Raw genomic sequence first — 13,748 nt, forward strand, 5'->3', positions numbered from 1 at the left:
AGATTGAGAGATGGTAAGTTTTTTTTAGCAATTAGCAGTGTTTTGTCGCGTTTTTTCACGTTTGCATTTTTTTGTGTATTCTTTTGCTTAAAAATAAGTCCAAAAATACCGGTTTGCCGTGTTTTACCGCGTTGTTCAGCATTAGAGTGTTTTTACAGCTAAAAAACTCCTCTACAAACCCACTAGTTCTGGGGATTTTTTTTCTAGCCAAAAAATGCCCCTGCCAAAAAACACGGAGTACAGTCTATGTGTGCATGAACACATAGGATAACATGCCAGGGAGTTTACTGGCTGTAGAAAAAAAACACCAAAAGCCAAAAACAACAGCTGTAAAAACATCTAGTGTGCATGCTGACTTAATGCCATGCCTTTCAAATCAGATGCCCCAAGTCCAAATAAAGGGCTGAAGACCTGTGATCAAAAAGGGGTTACATTACTAGAGCCAGTTTGTATACTAACAGAAGTAAGCTCACATTTTGATCTTGTTTCCTCTTCTTCTTCTGAGATTTTCTCTGCTGAAGATACAAAAAACATCATCCATTTATAGCAATTAATAAGACAGGACGTTAGGAGGCTTTATTGTGTAATATTCTTAACCATTTGTAATGTCATTGCTATCATGTTAACAATGCGGTAATTGTCTTTCTCCTAAGCTCATATTTTAGTATATCCCACATAAATTCTTAAATACAGTGCACATACACTTCCTAAGTATCATTAACGTTGGTACATTAGATTGATAGATACCAAATAGCTGTATGGTGTTGAACAGGTCCATTATTTCATCCCACTTTTCCTCAATTAAATACACACCAATAAACATTTACCAATTTAAAACCAGAGCTTGCCACAATCCCTCAAATATCAAATCAGTCAAAATTCCCCCAGCAGCTGGCATCATCCTGTCTCCCCCAACAGTTTCTGCAATTATAAATTATATATTTCCAGTGCTCAGAGGTACAACCCTCAAGTTCTCCACCAAATGCATCGAGTTATTGATGTCAGCATGTGGGACTGGTAGTGATTCTGCCACCTTTTTCTTCTTCCTAAGAATACACTATATTGCCAAAAGTATTGTGAAGCCTGCTTTTACACGCACATGAACTTTAACCACTTGCCTACAAGGCACTTTCACCCCCTTCCTGCCCAGGCCAATTTTCAGCGCTGTTGCACTTTGAATGACAATTGCACGGTCATGCTACAATGCACCCAAACAAAATTTGTATAATTTATTTAGGACAGATAGAGCTTTCTTTATGTAGTATTTAATCACCACTAGGGTTTTTATTTTTTTGCTAAACAAACTAAAAAAGACTGAAAATGTTGAAAAAAAAAAAGTTTTTCTAAGTTTCAGTTATACAATTTTGCAAAAAAGTAATTTTTTTTCTTTCACTGACGTGCGCTAATGAGGCTGCAGTAATGGGCACTGATAGGCGGCACTGATGGCCATTGACAGGCATAACTGATGGGCACTGATAGGCAGCACTCATATGGCACTAATAGGCGGCACTGACTGGAACTTTTAGGTGGCGCTGATAGGCAACACTGACTGGCACTGAAAGGCAGCTCTGATATGTGGCCTTGATGGGCACTAATATGTGGCATTGATGGGGCTACACTGATAATCAGTGCCCTGATGATCATTGCAGATATCCCCTCTGAGGAATGCCGATTACTGGCTCTCTGCTCATGAGCTGTCGGCAGGAGAGGACTGCTGATAACCGGCATTTCCTATTTACATGTGATCAGCTGTGATTGGACACAGCTGATCACATAACAGAGCTGATGTCATTGGCTCTTTACAGTGATCTGTGATCCTTATATGGCGGGTGAGAAGTGATTAATTGCATTCCAGTCTTAGTCTGTAGAGTTCAATATTAAGTTGGCCTACTCTTTGCAGAGGCTTCAACTCTTCTGGGAAGGCTGTCCACAAGATTTAGGAGTGTGCCTATGGGAATGTTTGACCATTCTTCCAGAAGCATATTTGTGAGGTATGGCACTGATGTCAGATGAGAAGGCCTGGCTTGCAGTCTCCACTCAAATTCATTCCAAAGGTGTTTTATCAGGTTGAGGTCAAGACTCTGTGCAGGCCAGTCAAGTTCCTCCACCCCAAACTCGCTCATCCATGTCTTTATGGACCTCGCTTTGTGCACTGGTGCACAGTCACATTGGAAGAGGAGGGGGCCATCCCCAAACTGTTCCCACAAAGTTGGGAGCATGAAATAGTCAAAAATGTCTTGGTATGCTGATGCTTTAAGAGTTCCCTTCACTGGAACGAAGGGGCCAAGCCCAACACCTGAAAAACAATCCCACACTATAATCCCCCCTCCACCAAACTTTACACTTGCCACAATGCAGTCAGGCAAGCATCATTCTCCTGGCAACTGCCAAACCTAGACAGGTCCATCAGATTGCCAGACAGAGAAGTGTGATTTGTCACTCCAGAGAACACGTCTCCACTGCTCCAGAGTCCAGTGGCGGTGTGCTTTACCCCACTGCACCCAATGCTTTGCATTGCACTTGGTGATGTAAGGCTTGGATGCAGCTGCTTGGGCATGGAAACCCTTGTGCTAATCTGAAGACCACACGAAGTTTGGAGGTCTTTAGCTATTGACTCTGCAGACAGTTGGTGACGTGTGTGCACTGTGTGCTTCAGCATGCGCTGAACCCACTCTTTCATTTTATGTGGCCTACCACTTCATAGCTAAGTTGCTGTTGTTCCCAGTTGCTTCCACTTTGTTATGATACACTAACAGTTGACCTTGGAATATTTAGTAGCAAGGAAATTAAACAGATGGATTATTGCACAGGTGGCAACCTATCACGGTACCACGCTTGAATTCAATGAGCTCCTGAGAGTGTCCCATTCTTTCACAAATGTTTGTAGAAGCAGTCTGCATGCCTAAAGTGCTTGATTTTATACACCTGTGGCCATGGAGGTGATTGGAACACCTGATTCCAATGATTTGGAGGGGTGTCCCAATACTTTTGACAATGTAGTGTATGTTGTTTTAATAAAGCGGTTGATGCTTGATTACACTACACTATGGGGCTGCTTGTTTTGGAGGCATATGAGGTGTTTAACCACGTGCCTACTGGGCACTTATACCCCCCTCTTTACCAGTCCAATTCTCAGCGCTGTCGCAGTTTGACAATTGCGCGGTCATGCAAGATTGTACCCATATTAACTTTTTATCATTTTATTTCTCACAAAGAGCTTTCTTTTGGTGGTATTTAATCGCCGCTGGGCACTTTACTTTTTGTGCTATAAACAAAAAAAGTGTAAAAAAAAAAAAAGTAAATCTCAGGGCAAGTGAGCGCTTAAAATAGATTATAAAATCAATTAATGAATGAATGAAAATGAGACAATAGCAGCTGAACACCAAAAAAGGTACCGTATAAACCTTCAAAATAATCAGAATACATAAAAAGGGGGGAGGTGCAGCGCTAACTAAATAAATACACATTTATATAAACCAATGTAAAGGTGCTGTTAAAGTGCAAAAAGGTGACTATAAATAATGAGTATAGTCCATAGCGTGGTCAAAACCCAAGAGAGTCTTCAAAGAACTCCAATGCCTGGATTCGTGGATGAGGTGATAAAGGTATAAAGATTGCGCACTCACCAGATACGCAATCCAAATGCGCATTCAAAACAGATAATCCTAGGGTCCTCATATGGATCTGGTCAGATCTGGTCACAAAAGCCCCTCGCCACTTGATAGTGTTGCCACACATAGAAGAAAAAAGGCCGCTGATCATATCCTCCAACTATGGACTGAACTCCTCTTCATGCGCCATATCAGTCAGTTGGGTATGAACAGATTATTCCGATCGGCAGAGACCGATCAGTAAAGGAATGAAGCTGTAATGAGAGGACTCCAGATCCCGGGCACTGTACACGTTGTCACCCTGTGTGGGCTCCTCTCCGCTCTATGGGGCAGTGATGAGGGTACAGGTGACACGCTCCTCTCCAGGTGGGATGACGTCCTCCTCTGATCAGGTATGGTCACCGGAATGCGGGTGACGTGGTGTCCTGGTGAGAGGAGCGCTTCTCTCACAACTTTCCTTCCCTGCGACTACTGACGACTGCCAGCTACACTGCAGCCTTTTTTCTTCTATGTGTGGCAACACTATCAAGTGGCGAGGGGCTTTTGTGACCAGATCTGACCAGTTTTCAAACAGGTAATTTTTCCTCCTTCACTGATGTGCGTTGATGAGGCAGCACTGATGAGCACTAATAGGCGGCACTGATAGGCAGCACTAATGAGGTGGCACGGATAGGCGGCACTGATAGGTAGCACTGACTGGCATCACTGCTGGGCACGGCTAGGCATTGACTACTGGGCACCGACTGGTGGCACTGACTGGCAGCACTGCTGGGCTGCACTGGTGGGTACACTGCTGGGCACAGGTAGGTGGCACTGCTGGGCGCACTCCTGGGTGGCACTGCTGGGCACCGATCATCAGGGCACTGATAAATCAGTGCCCTGATGATCGGTGCCGATCCCTGCTCTGACAACTGCCAGTTCTCGGCAGTAGTGAGGAAAGTAGTGAGGAAAGTAGTGAGGAAAGCTCTGACAGCGTGAAGAAAGTACAGCCAAGAACCGGCAATTGCATTTCCCGGGGATCAGCGTGTCACTGGACATGGCTGATCACGTGGTAAAAGGCCGCTGTGATTGGCCTTTTACCACATCACGTGATCACCTGTGTCTGTAGGACACAGCGATGACAGAGATTGCCGGGTGCGCGCCAACGGGTGCGTGCAGGAGAGCGCGTTCTGGGAGGACATCATATGACACCCTCCCAGAACTGGCCGGCCGCAGTGTAACCGTCATTCGACTATCTGCAGTTGGCAAGTAGTTAAGGAGAGAGAGCCTGGTGACCAAGGAAGATCATCATAACATGTTACTTTAGTCCAGAGGTCTATAAACTGTGGCCCCGAGGGCCGGAATGCGGACCTCTGCTAGCCTTTATCTGGCCCTTAGGGCACTATACCTCTGAATGATACAAGACACAATTCCTCCCACTGACACCAATGAGGCACTATTCCTCCCACGGATACCAATGATGGGGCACTATTACTCCCACTGATACCAATGATGGGGCACTACTCATCCTTCTACTGACCACCAACCCTGAGGTGGTATTTATTTTCACTGATGCTGGGCAAAGGACATTTTTTACCTTCACTGGCCACAATCCGGCCCCACTAAAGCCTGAAGTACAGTAAACTGGCCCTTTGACTGATAGGTTTGGAGATCCCTGCTTTAGACTATATGCAATCTATGGGTCGCCCTATTTGGTAAGGGCCCATTGCATGTGGGTGCAGCACATCAGTGGTTGGATTAACAGGAAGATTGTGTGCACACGCGATTTACAGTGAGGAACAGAAGTATTTGAACACCCTGCGATTTTGCAAGTTCTTCCACTTAGAGATCATGGAGGGGTTTGAAATTCACATTGTAGGTGCATTCCCACCCTGAGAGACAGAATTTAAAAAAAAATTCAGGAAATCACATTTTATGATTTTTAAAGAATTTATTTGTCTTGCAATGCTGAACATAAGTATTTGAACACCTGAGAAAATCAGTGTTAATATTTGGTACAGAAGCCTTTGTTTGCAATTACAGAGGTCAAACGTTTCCTGTAGTTCATGACCAGGTTTACACACACTGCAACAGGGATTTTAGCCCACTCCTCCTCACAGATCTCTAGATCTGTCAGGTTTCGGGGCTGTCGCTGAGCAACACAGAGTTTCAGCTCCCTCCAAAGATGTTCTATTAGATTTAGGTCTGGAGACTGGCTAGGCCACTCCAGAACCTTGATATGCTTCTTACGGAGCCACTGCTTGGTTATCCTGGCTGTGCGCTTCGGGTCGTTGTCATGTTGGAAGACCCAGCCACGACCCATCTTCAATGCTCTGACTGAGGGAAGGAGGTTGTTGCTCAAAATCTCACAATAAATGGCCCCATTCATCCTCTCCTTAATACAGTGCAGTCGTCCTGTCCCCTTCGCAGAAAAGCACCCCCAAAGCATGTTACCACCCCCATGCTTCACAGTAGGGATGGTGTTCTTGGGATGCAACTCATCCTTTTTCCTCCAAACACGACGAGTGACGTTTAGACCAAAAAGTTCTACTTTGGTCTCATCTGACCACAAGACTTTCTCCCATGCCTCCTCTGGATCACCCAGATGGTCATTGGCAAACTTCAGACGGGCCTGGACATGTGATGACTTGAGCAGAACCTTCCGTGCAATGCATGATTTGAAACCATGACAGCGTAGTGTTCTACCGACAGTTACCTTTGAAACTGCGGTCCCAGCTCTCTTCATGTCATTGACCAGCTCCTCCCTTGTAGTTCTAGGCTGATTCCTCACCTTTCTTATCATCAGTGATACCCCACGAGGTGAGATCTTGCATGGAGCCTCAGTCCGAGGGAGACTGAGGGTTGTCTTTAGCCTCTTCCATTTTCTAACATTTGCTCCAACAGTTGATCTATTTTCACCAAGCTGCTTGGCAATTGCCCCGTAGCCCTTTCCAGCCTTGTGGAGGTCCACAATTTTGTCTCTGGTGTCTTTTGACAGCTCTTTGATCTTGCCCATGGTAGTAGTTGGCGTCTGACTGACTGTGGGGTGGACAGGTGTCTATAAAGAGCTCAAACAGGTGCTACTAAGTTAGATTAATGAGTGGAGTAGAGGTGGACTTTTTAAAGGCACAGTAACAGGTCTTTGAGAGCCAGAATTCTTGTTGTTTCTTAGGTGTTCAAAATACTTATGTTCAGCAGTGCAAGACAAATAAAATTCTTTAAAAATCATACAATGCGATTTCCTGAATTTTTTTTTTTAAATTCTGTCTCTCAGAGTGGGAATGCACCTGCAATGTGAATTTCAGACCCCTCGATAATTTCTAAGTGGAAGAACTTGCAAAATTGCAAGGTGTTCAAATACTTCTGTTCTTCACTGTAATTAAGGATTGCACCTTTATACTTATATGAGCATGATTTCATTTTGTTTGTTTGTGTTGGAAATACTACACTATGATTGTTTCTTTTGACCTTTACATGCTTATAGGAGGAAACACAAAGTAAATGAATATTGGGAAGAGAAAAAAAATGACACCTTCTGCAATCAATGACATCAGTATGTTTTGCAACAATAAAGTTGCAAAAGTCTTGACAGAGACCTTTGATTTTACCCATCATGAGAGGTTTCTTGTGTTACACCTTGGTAATGAGCCACCTTTTTATAGGCCATCAGTTGAGACTGAACCAGCAGATATTAATGTGCACTGACAAGGGGCAGGATTGCTTTTGAATTACTGATAGATTTCAGTTGGTGTCTTGGATTTTCCATGCCTTTTTTGCACCTCCCTTTCTTCATGTGTTCAATACTTTATCCCTGTGTCATTCCATTTTATTACACATAGCACAATTTCTGAACTTATTCGATTGGGTTTCTTTGTATGTATTGATTGCAAGGGTTGTTACTGACATATGGTGAAAAATTAATGTCAAAAGCACCTTTATGTTTACCTGGAAAAATGGTGACATGTTCAATACTTTTTTTTCCCACTGCATAATTTATAATTACACACCAATAAACACCTGTAACTAATGCTAGAATAAGTGTATATGAACCCCGTGACCTTGTGAGGAACAAAGTGAAGGTGATAAAAAACGTAAAGATGGGGAATTAAATGTTCTAGGTGTGAAATTTAAAACCCATATCTGCCATTTAACATATCCTCAATTGAGTAAAAAAAAAATAATAAAATAGTAAAGAATGTTTGAAAAGAGGCAGAAAAGTTTTGTAAAACCAGACTTTTACTCTTCATAAACCAAAACCCAGCAACACGCCATGCTGTACAGTTTTGCCTTTAAGTTCTACAAGCTCTAAATCCACCATCTCGTTTTTACAAGAATAAGTGTAGCAATATACCGTATTTTTCGCTCCATAAGACGCACTTTTTTCCCCCCAAAAAAGGGGGGAAAATGTCAGTGCATCTTATGGAGCGAATATAAAGCGGCCGGTCCGGTATCTCCACTGCCACCATGTCAGAATACCGGGCCGGCTGCTCAGCTGTTCTCTGCGGCAGGAACTCACCTTTTCCTCGGTCCAGCGCTGTAGTCTTCCCGCGCCGGCTTCTTCCCGTCCCGGCATCTGTGACAGCCGGGTGCCCACTGCGCATGCGAGAGAAGCGCTGCACTTTGTGAATGGTCCGGTGTCTTCTGGGACACATGACAGGTCCCAAAAGACGCCGAGCCATTCACAAAGCGCAGTGCTTCTCGCACATGCGCAGTGGGCACCCAGCTGTCAAAGTCGGGTGCCCACAGTATAGGAAGGAGAACTCCGCGGAAGTGGGAGCAGGTACCTGTCAAATTCAGGTACCCGCTCCCCCTCCCTCCCTAAAGGTCTGCAGTGTCTGGTCATGCCCTGTACTGTCCGCAGTCTCTGGTCATCTGTACTGTCCTCAGTCTCTGGTCATCCCCTGTACTGTGTCCGCAGTCTCTGTTCATCCCCTGTACTATGTCCGCAGTCTCTGGTCATCTCCTGTAGTATGTCCGCAGTCTCTGGTCATCTCCTGTACTGTGTCCGCAGCCTCTGGTCATCTCCTGTACTATGTCCGCCATCTCTGGTCATCTCTTGTACTATGTCCGCAGTCTCTGGTCATCTCCTGTACGGTCTGTAGTCTCTGGTCATCTCCTGTACTGTGTCCGCAGTGTCTGGTCACTTCCTGTACTATGTCTGCAGTCCATTGGTTCAGAATATTTTTTTTTCTTGTTTTTATCTTCTAAAACCTAGGCGTGTCTTATGGTCAGGTGAGTCTTATGGAGCTAAAAATACGGTACTTACTTAATGCAACTATCAAAAAACAATTCTTTCAGTGAAGTACGATCTTAATTTTTGATGGATTATTATTTTACAGTTAGAAAAAAAACAAAACTAAGCCAAATTACTATACTCTACCAGTTATTTCTCCCCTGTTCTGTTATTTATATTGCCAGACTCATTAGTGACAAAATATACTTTAAACTGTATTATTGCCTATATTACTGTTTATTTAAAAATATTAAAAGGACAGGCTTACTCTTTCTGGTATATATATACAGTCATGGCCGAAATTGTTGGCACCCTTGATATTTTTCCTGAAAATCAAGTATTTCACACAAAAAAGGTATTGCATTAACACATGTTTTGCTATACACATGTTTATTCCCTTTGTATGTATTGGAACAAATATAAAACAGAGGCAGAAAAGCAAATATGACATAATGTCACACAAAACCCCAAAAATGGGCTGGACAAAAGTATTGGCACCCTTAACTTAATATTTGGTTGCACACCCTTTGGAAAACATAACTGAAATCAGTCGCTTCCTATAACCATCAATAAGCTTCTGACACCTCTCACCCGGAATTTTGGACCACTCTTCCTTTGCAAACAGCTCCAGGTCTCTCTTATTGGAAGGACACCTTTTCCCAACAGCAATTTTAAGATCTCTCCACAGGTGTTCAATGGGATTTAGATCTGGGCTCATTGCTGGCCACTTCAGAACTCTCCAGCGCTTCTTTGCCATCCATTTCTGAGTGCTTTTTGACGTATGTTTGGGGTCATTGTCCTGCTGGAAGACCCAGGATCTTGGACGCAAACCCAGCTTTCTGACACTGGGCCCTACAGTGCGACCCAAAATCCTTTGGTAATCCTCAGATTTCATGATGCCTTGCACACAGTCAAGGCACCCAGTGCCAGAGGCAGCAAAACAACCCCAAAACATCATTGAACCTCCACCATATTTTACCGTAGGTACTGTGTTTTGTTCTTTGTAGGCCTCATTCCGTTTTCGGTAAACAGTAGAATGATGTGCTTTACCGAAAAGCTCTATCTTGGTCTCATCTGTCCACAAGACGTTTTCCCAGAAGGCTTTTGGCTTACTCAAGTACATTTTGGCAAACTGTAGTCTTGCTTTTTTATGTCTCTGTGTCAGCAGTGGGGTCCTCCTGGGTCTCCTGCCATAGCGTTTCATTTCATTTAAATGTCGACGGATAGTTCGCGCTGACACTGATGCTCCCTGAGCCTGCAGGACAGCTTGAATGTCTTTGGAACATGTTTGGGGCTGCTTATCCACCATCCGGACTATTCTGCGTTGCAATCTTTCATCAATTTTCCTCATCCGTCCACGACCAGGGAGATTAGCTACAGTGCCATGGGTTGCAAACTTCTTGATAATGTTGCGCACTGTGGACAAAGGCAAATCTAGTTCTCTGGAGATGGACTTGTAACCTTGAGATTGTTGATATTTTGCCACAATTTTGGTTCTCAGGTCCTCAGACAGTTCTCGTCTCCTCTTTCTGTTGTCCATGCTTAGTGTGGCACAGACAGACACACAATGCAAAGGTTAAGTGAACGTCTCTCCTTTTTATCTGCTTTCAGGTGTGATTTCTATATTGCCCACACCTGTTACTTGCCCCAGGTGAGTTTACAGGAGCATCACATGCTTGTAACATTCTTATTTATCCGCAGTTGTGAAAGGGTGCCAATACTTTTGTCCAGCCCATTTTTGGAGGTTTGTGTGACATTATGTCGAATTTGCTTTCTTTCCTCCCTTTTTTTGTTTTGTCCCAATACACACAAAGGGAATAAACATGTGTATAGCAAAACATGTGTTAATGCAATACGTTTCGTGAGAAATACATGATTTCCTGGAGAAATATCAAGGGTGCCAACAATTTCGGCCATGACTGTATATAAAATAGCGGGATGCCCATTAAAATAATTAAAAAAAAAATAACCTTGTGTTGTTCACTGTCATCTCTCTTTGTGTATCCACGTGTAAACTCATCCAGGAAAGACTGGAAGAGGTTAAGGACAAGCTTCACATCCTTCTCATTCCTTTCTCTATTTAGGTTGTTCACAAGAAGCTGAAAATTTTCCATAAGGTCTTTATAACCAGCATGAATATGTCCTTTCTGAAAAGAAACAAGCTGCATACATAAAATGGCTCAAACAGGTATGTAATATTTGATACTGTTGTAATTGGCCCTCTTGGTATTGATGTAGCCTGCACTATAAATATAATTTTATTAGTTGCTTTAAGAGGTATACTTATTCATAAGTAAATGTGACATTCACCAAACATTTGCTGCAGGTAAATCAATCATTAATTAAAAACACATGCACAAGGAATGTACACACACTGTGAATATTTGGTTAATACCATGTTCACCGCTTTATAAGTCTTCACTTAATTTCCAGTGTACAAATCTCAGTTCAGGATAGTTCATTCTATTGTGGTAAACAGAAACCTCTTGGCTATGCTTTTTGGAGGTATTCAACTTACTGGGGAAGAGTACATGGACTTGAGGTTTTCTCTGAACATTTCCATTGCTTTGTAGAGTAGACCTTCAATAGCTGTTTTATCCTGATGTAGAGTGTTAATCTGAGAAAAAAAAAATAAAAAAAATCAGAACATACATTTGATTCTCGGATCATAAAGCTCAATGCTTGTGTATGTTCAGTCTCATATCCATATCTTTAGAAATTCTTATGTCTTCCTTTGCAAATCACATTACAAATCACATTATTAAATGCAGCTCAAAGCATTCTTTGATAAATATATAAAAAATGCTTTAATGTAAAACACAAATTAGTCACTTCACATATTAAGCAATTAGATATCTATCCATAACAGTTTAATCTTTCATTTATTGTATCATCACTTAAAGCTGAACTCTGGGCACAGAAATTAAAGTGTGATGTAAAATGCATTGTGTGTTTTACCAGCAATGACCGGTTTCTTATCTGGAACAAGATGTGCCCAGCCTCCTCACCAGTAAACCATTTGCCCCCCACATGGTTCACAGCAGGCAGCGTTCATTACTGCTGACCCACAGTCTAATAGCAGAATCATCAAATCACACAACAATGTGCTGAATGCTCAAGCATTTAATAGCGCAAAGTTTGATTTATCAGTAACCAGGAGTAAGTACATTACCTTAGCAAACAAGAAGTCATCAAGGTGTTTCAGTTCAGTAGAATTGGTGATCTCTCGGCACAAAGATGCCTTCCATGTTTCAGACACGGTGGCAGCTTTACCGATTTTAATTGATCGATTCCTGCGAATTTTAGCAGCTGGCTCTGTTGGAGATGGACGACTAGTTTGCCCTGTGACAGTTGAACCTACAATACAGGATAACAATTAAAAGTTAACATTATACTTACTGGAGACAGGTCAAGTTAAAAAAAAATTTAAATAAAGGGTCTAACGCTATGGTGAATGCAAAAACATTTGTACGATAGAGCCTCTAAAAACTCTATTCACCCCAACATGCTTGGCTAGGGGGCAGTCTGAAATAATTTTTGTATTTGTATTCAGTGCATGTGTGACTGCGTCCATGCATATATAATACTTCCTCAAATGCATGTGTGTGCAAGCATTAATATATGTGTTTGACTGCAAATTTAAATATTGCATTAATATGCATATAAGTATAAGGCAGTACATGAATATGTGAATGTATGATACTTAACCTCCCTAGCGGTCTGATTATGTCAGTATTTTTGTGCTCAAAGCGGTACATTTTTTTGCATGGAAATATGTAGTTTTTTTATTGTAGGCTGTAATTTTTAGGAATAATTCACTGAAATCTGTCCGAACAAGAGTCTAGTAAACATCCCGGGTATGTTAACCATTAGCCGCCCGGCCAATAGCCGTTTGGCGGCTTGAAAAGCGCTGCAGCTTTCCGGGTCCACGCCATTTGGCGTGCTCCCGCACATGCGCCGTTTGCGCTATTGCAGAGCGGCGCAGCAGCGGGATCTGTCACCGCCCGTGCACCTCGGACACGGCCGATGACAGATCCGAGTACCGGCTCCCGTTGCCGGTACCATGTGACCTGCCGCGACCAATCACAGCAGGTCACATGACAGTTGTATACAATGGATGGCTTCATTCATGATGCCATCCATTGTATACTAGTGCCTAGCTGTGAATGGTCACAGCTAATCACATGCACATGTCATGTGATTAGCTGTGACCAAATCACAGCTAAGCACAAAAAAAAAAAAAAAAAAAAAAAAAGCTGAATGAATCGATTTCATTCAGCTAAATGCTTGCTTATAGCAAAGTAATTCTTTGCTATAAGCAAATTGTGTAAAAAAAAAAAAAAAAAAAAAAAAAAAACTGATCACTTCCCCAAAGTAGTACAATGTTACTATGGTAACATTGTACTATTTTGGTCATAGTAAAATATGAAAAAAAATCTTAAAAAAAATAAAAAAAAAATGTAATAAAAAATTAAATATAATAAAAAAATAAAAAAAAATTAAAAAAAATATAATTTTTTTTTTTTTTTCATACTGTCACCAGTCAGTGTCCCTGTTCACCGCCATGCCAGTTATATGATGACGCTGTACTGCACTGGTGACAGTATGTAAAAAAAAAAATAGTGAAAATAATATTTTTCATTTTTTCATTTTCGGAAAAATTATGACAAAAAAATACAACTTCAAAAAACTCGCCATGCCTCTTATGAAGTACGTCCGACTGTCTACTCAGCAAAAAGGGGTCATTTGGGGATATCTGTACTATTCTGACATTCTTGGACCTCAAGAAATTAGATTGGCTGTCAGTACTTCAGGATTGATCAATATTCAGATCTATACCATAGTTTGTGAACTCTATAACTTTCCTACAAACTAAATAATACATCCTAATTTGGGTTATTTTCACCAAAGACATGTAGCAGAAT

The 13,748-nt window shown here is 42.1% G+C and overlaps 1 protein-coding gene across 1 annotated transcript in view; it reads right to left on the reverse strand.

Moving 5' to 3' along the window:
- The window catches only part of MYO9B (myosin IXB), a 240,583-nt gene that overhangs the window by 35,593 nt on the left and 191,242 nt on the right, over positions 1-13,748 (reverse strand). Inside the window, exons 28-31 of the mRNA XM_089667549.1 lie at positions 11,996-12,180; positions 11,342-11,440; positions 10,794-10,970; positions 474-515 (exon numbers count right to left, since the gene is read on the reverse strand). Of these exons, the coding sequence (XP_089523675.1) occupies positions 474-515; positions 10,794-10,970; positions 11,342-11,440; positions 11,996-12,180 (503 nt within the window). The remainder of the gene's footprint in view (positions 1-473; positions 516-10,793; positions 10,971-11,341; positions 11,441-11,995; positions 12,181-13,748) is intronic.

This window comes from Staurois parvus, unplaced genomic scaffold (assembly GCF_062004578.1).
Source record: "Staurois parvus isolate SC_StPar_1 unplaced genomic scaffold, SC_StPar_1.0 ptg000053l, whole genome shotgun sequence".
NCBI lineage: Eukaryota > Metazoa > Chordata > Amphibia > Anura > Ranidae > Staurois > Staurois parvus.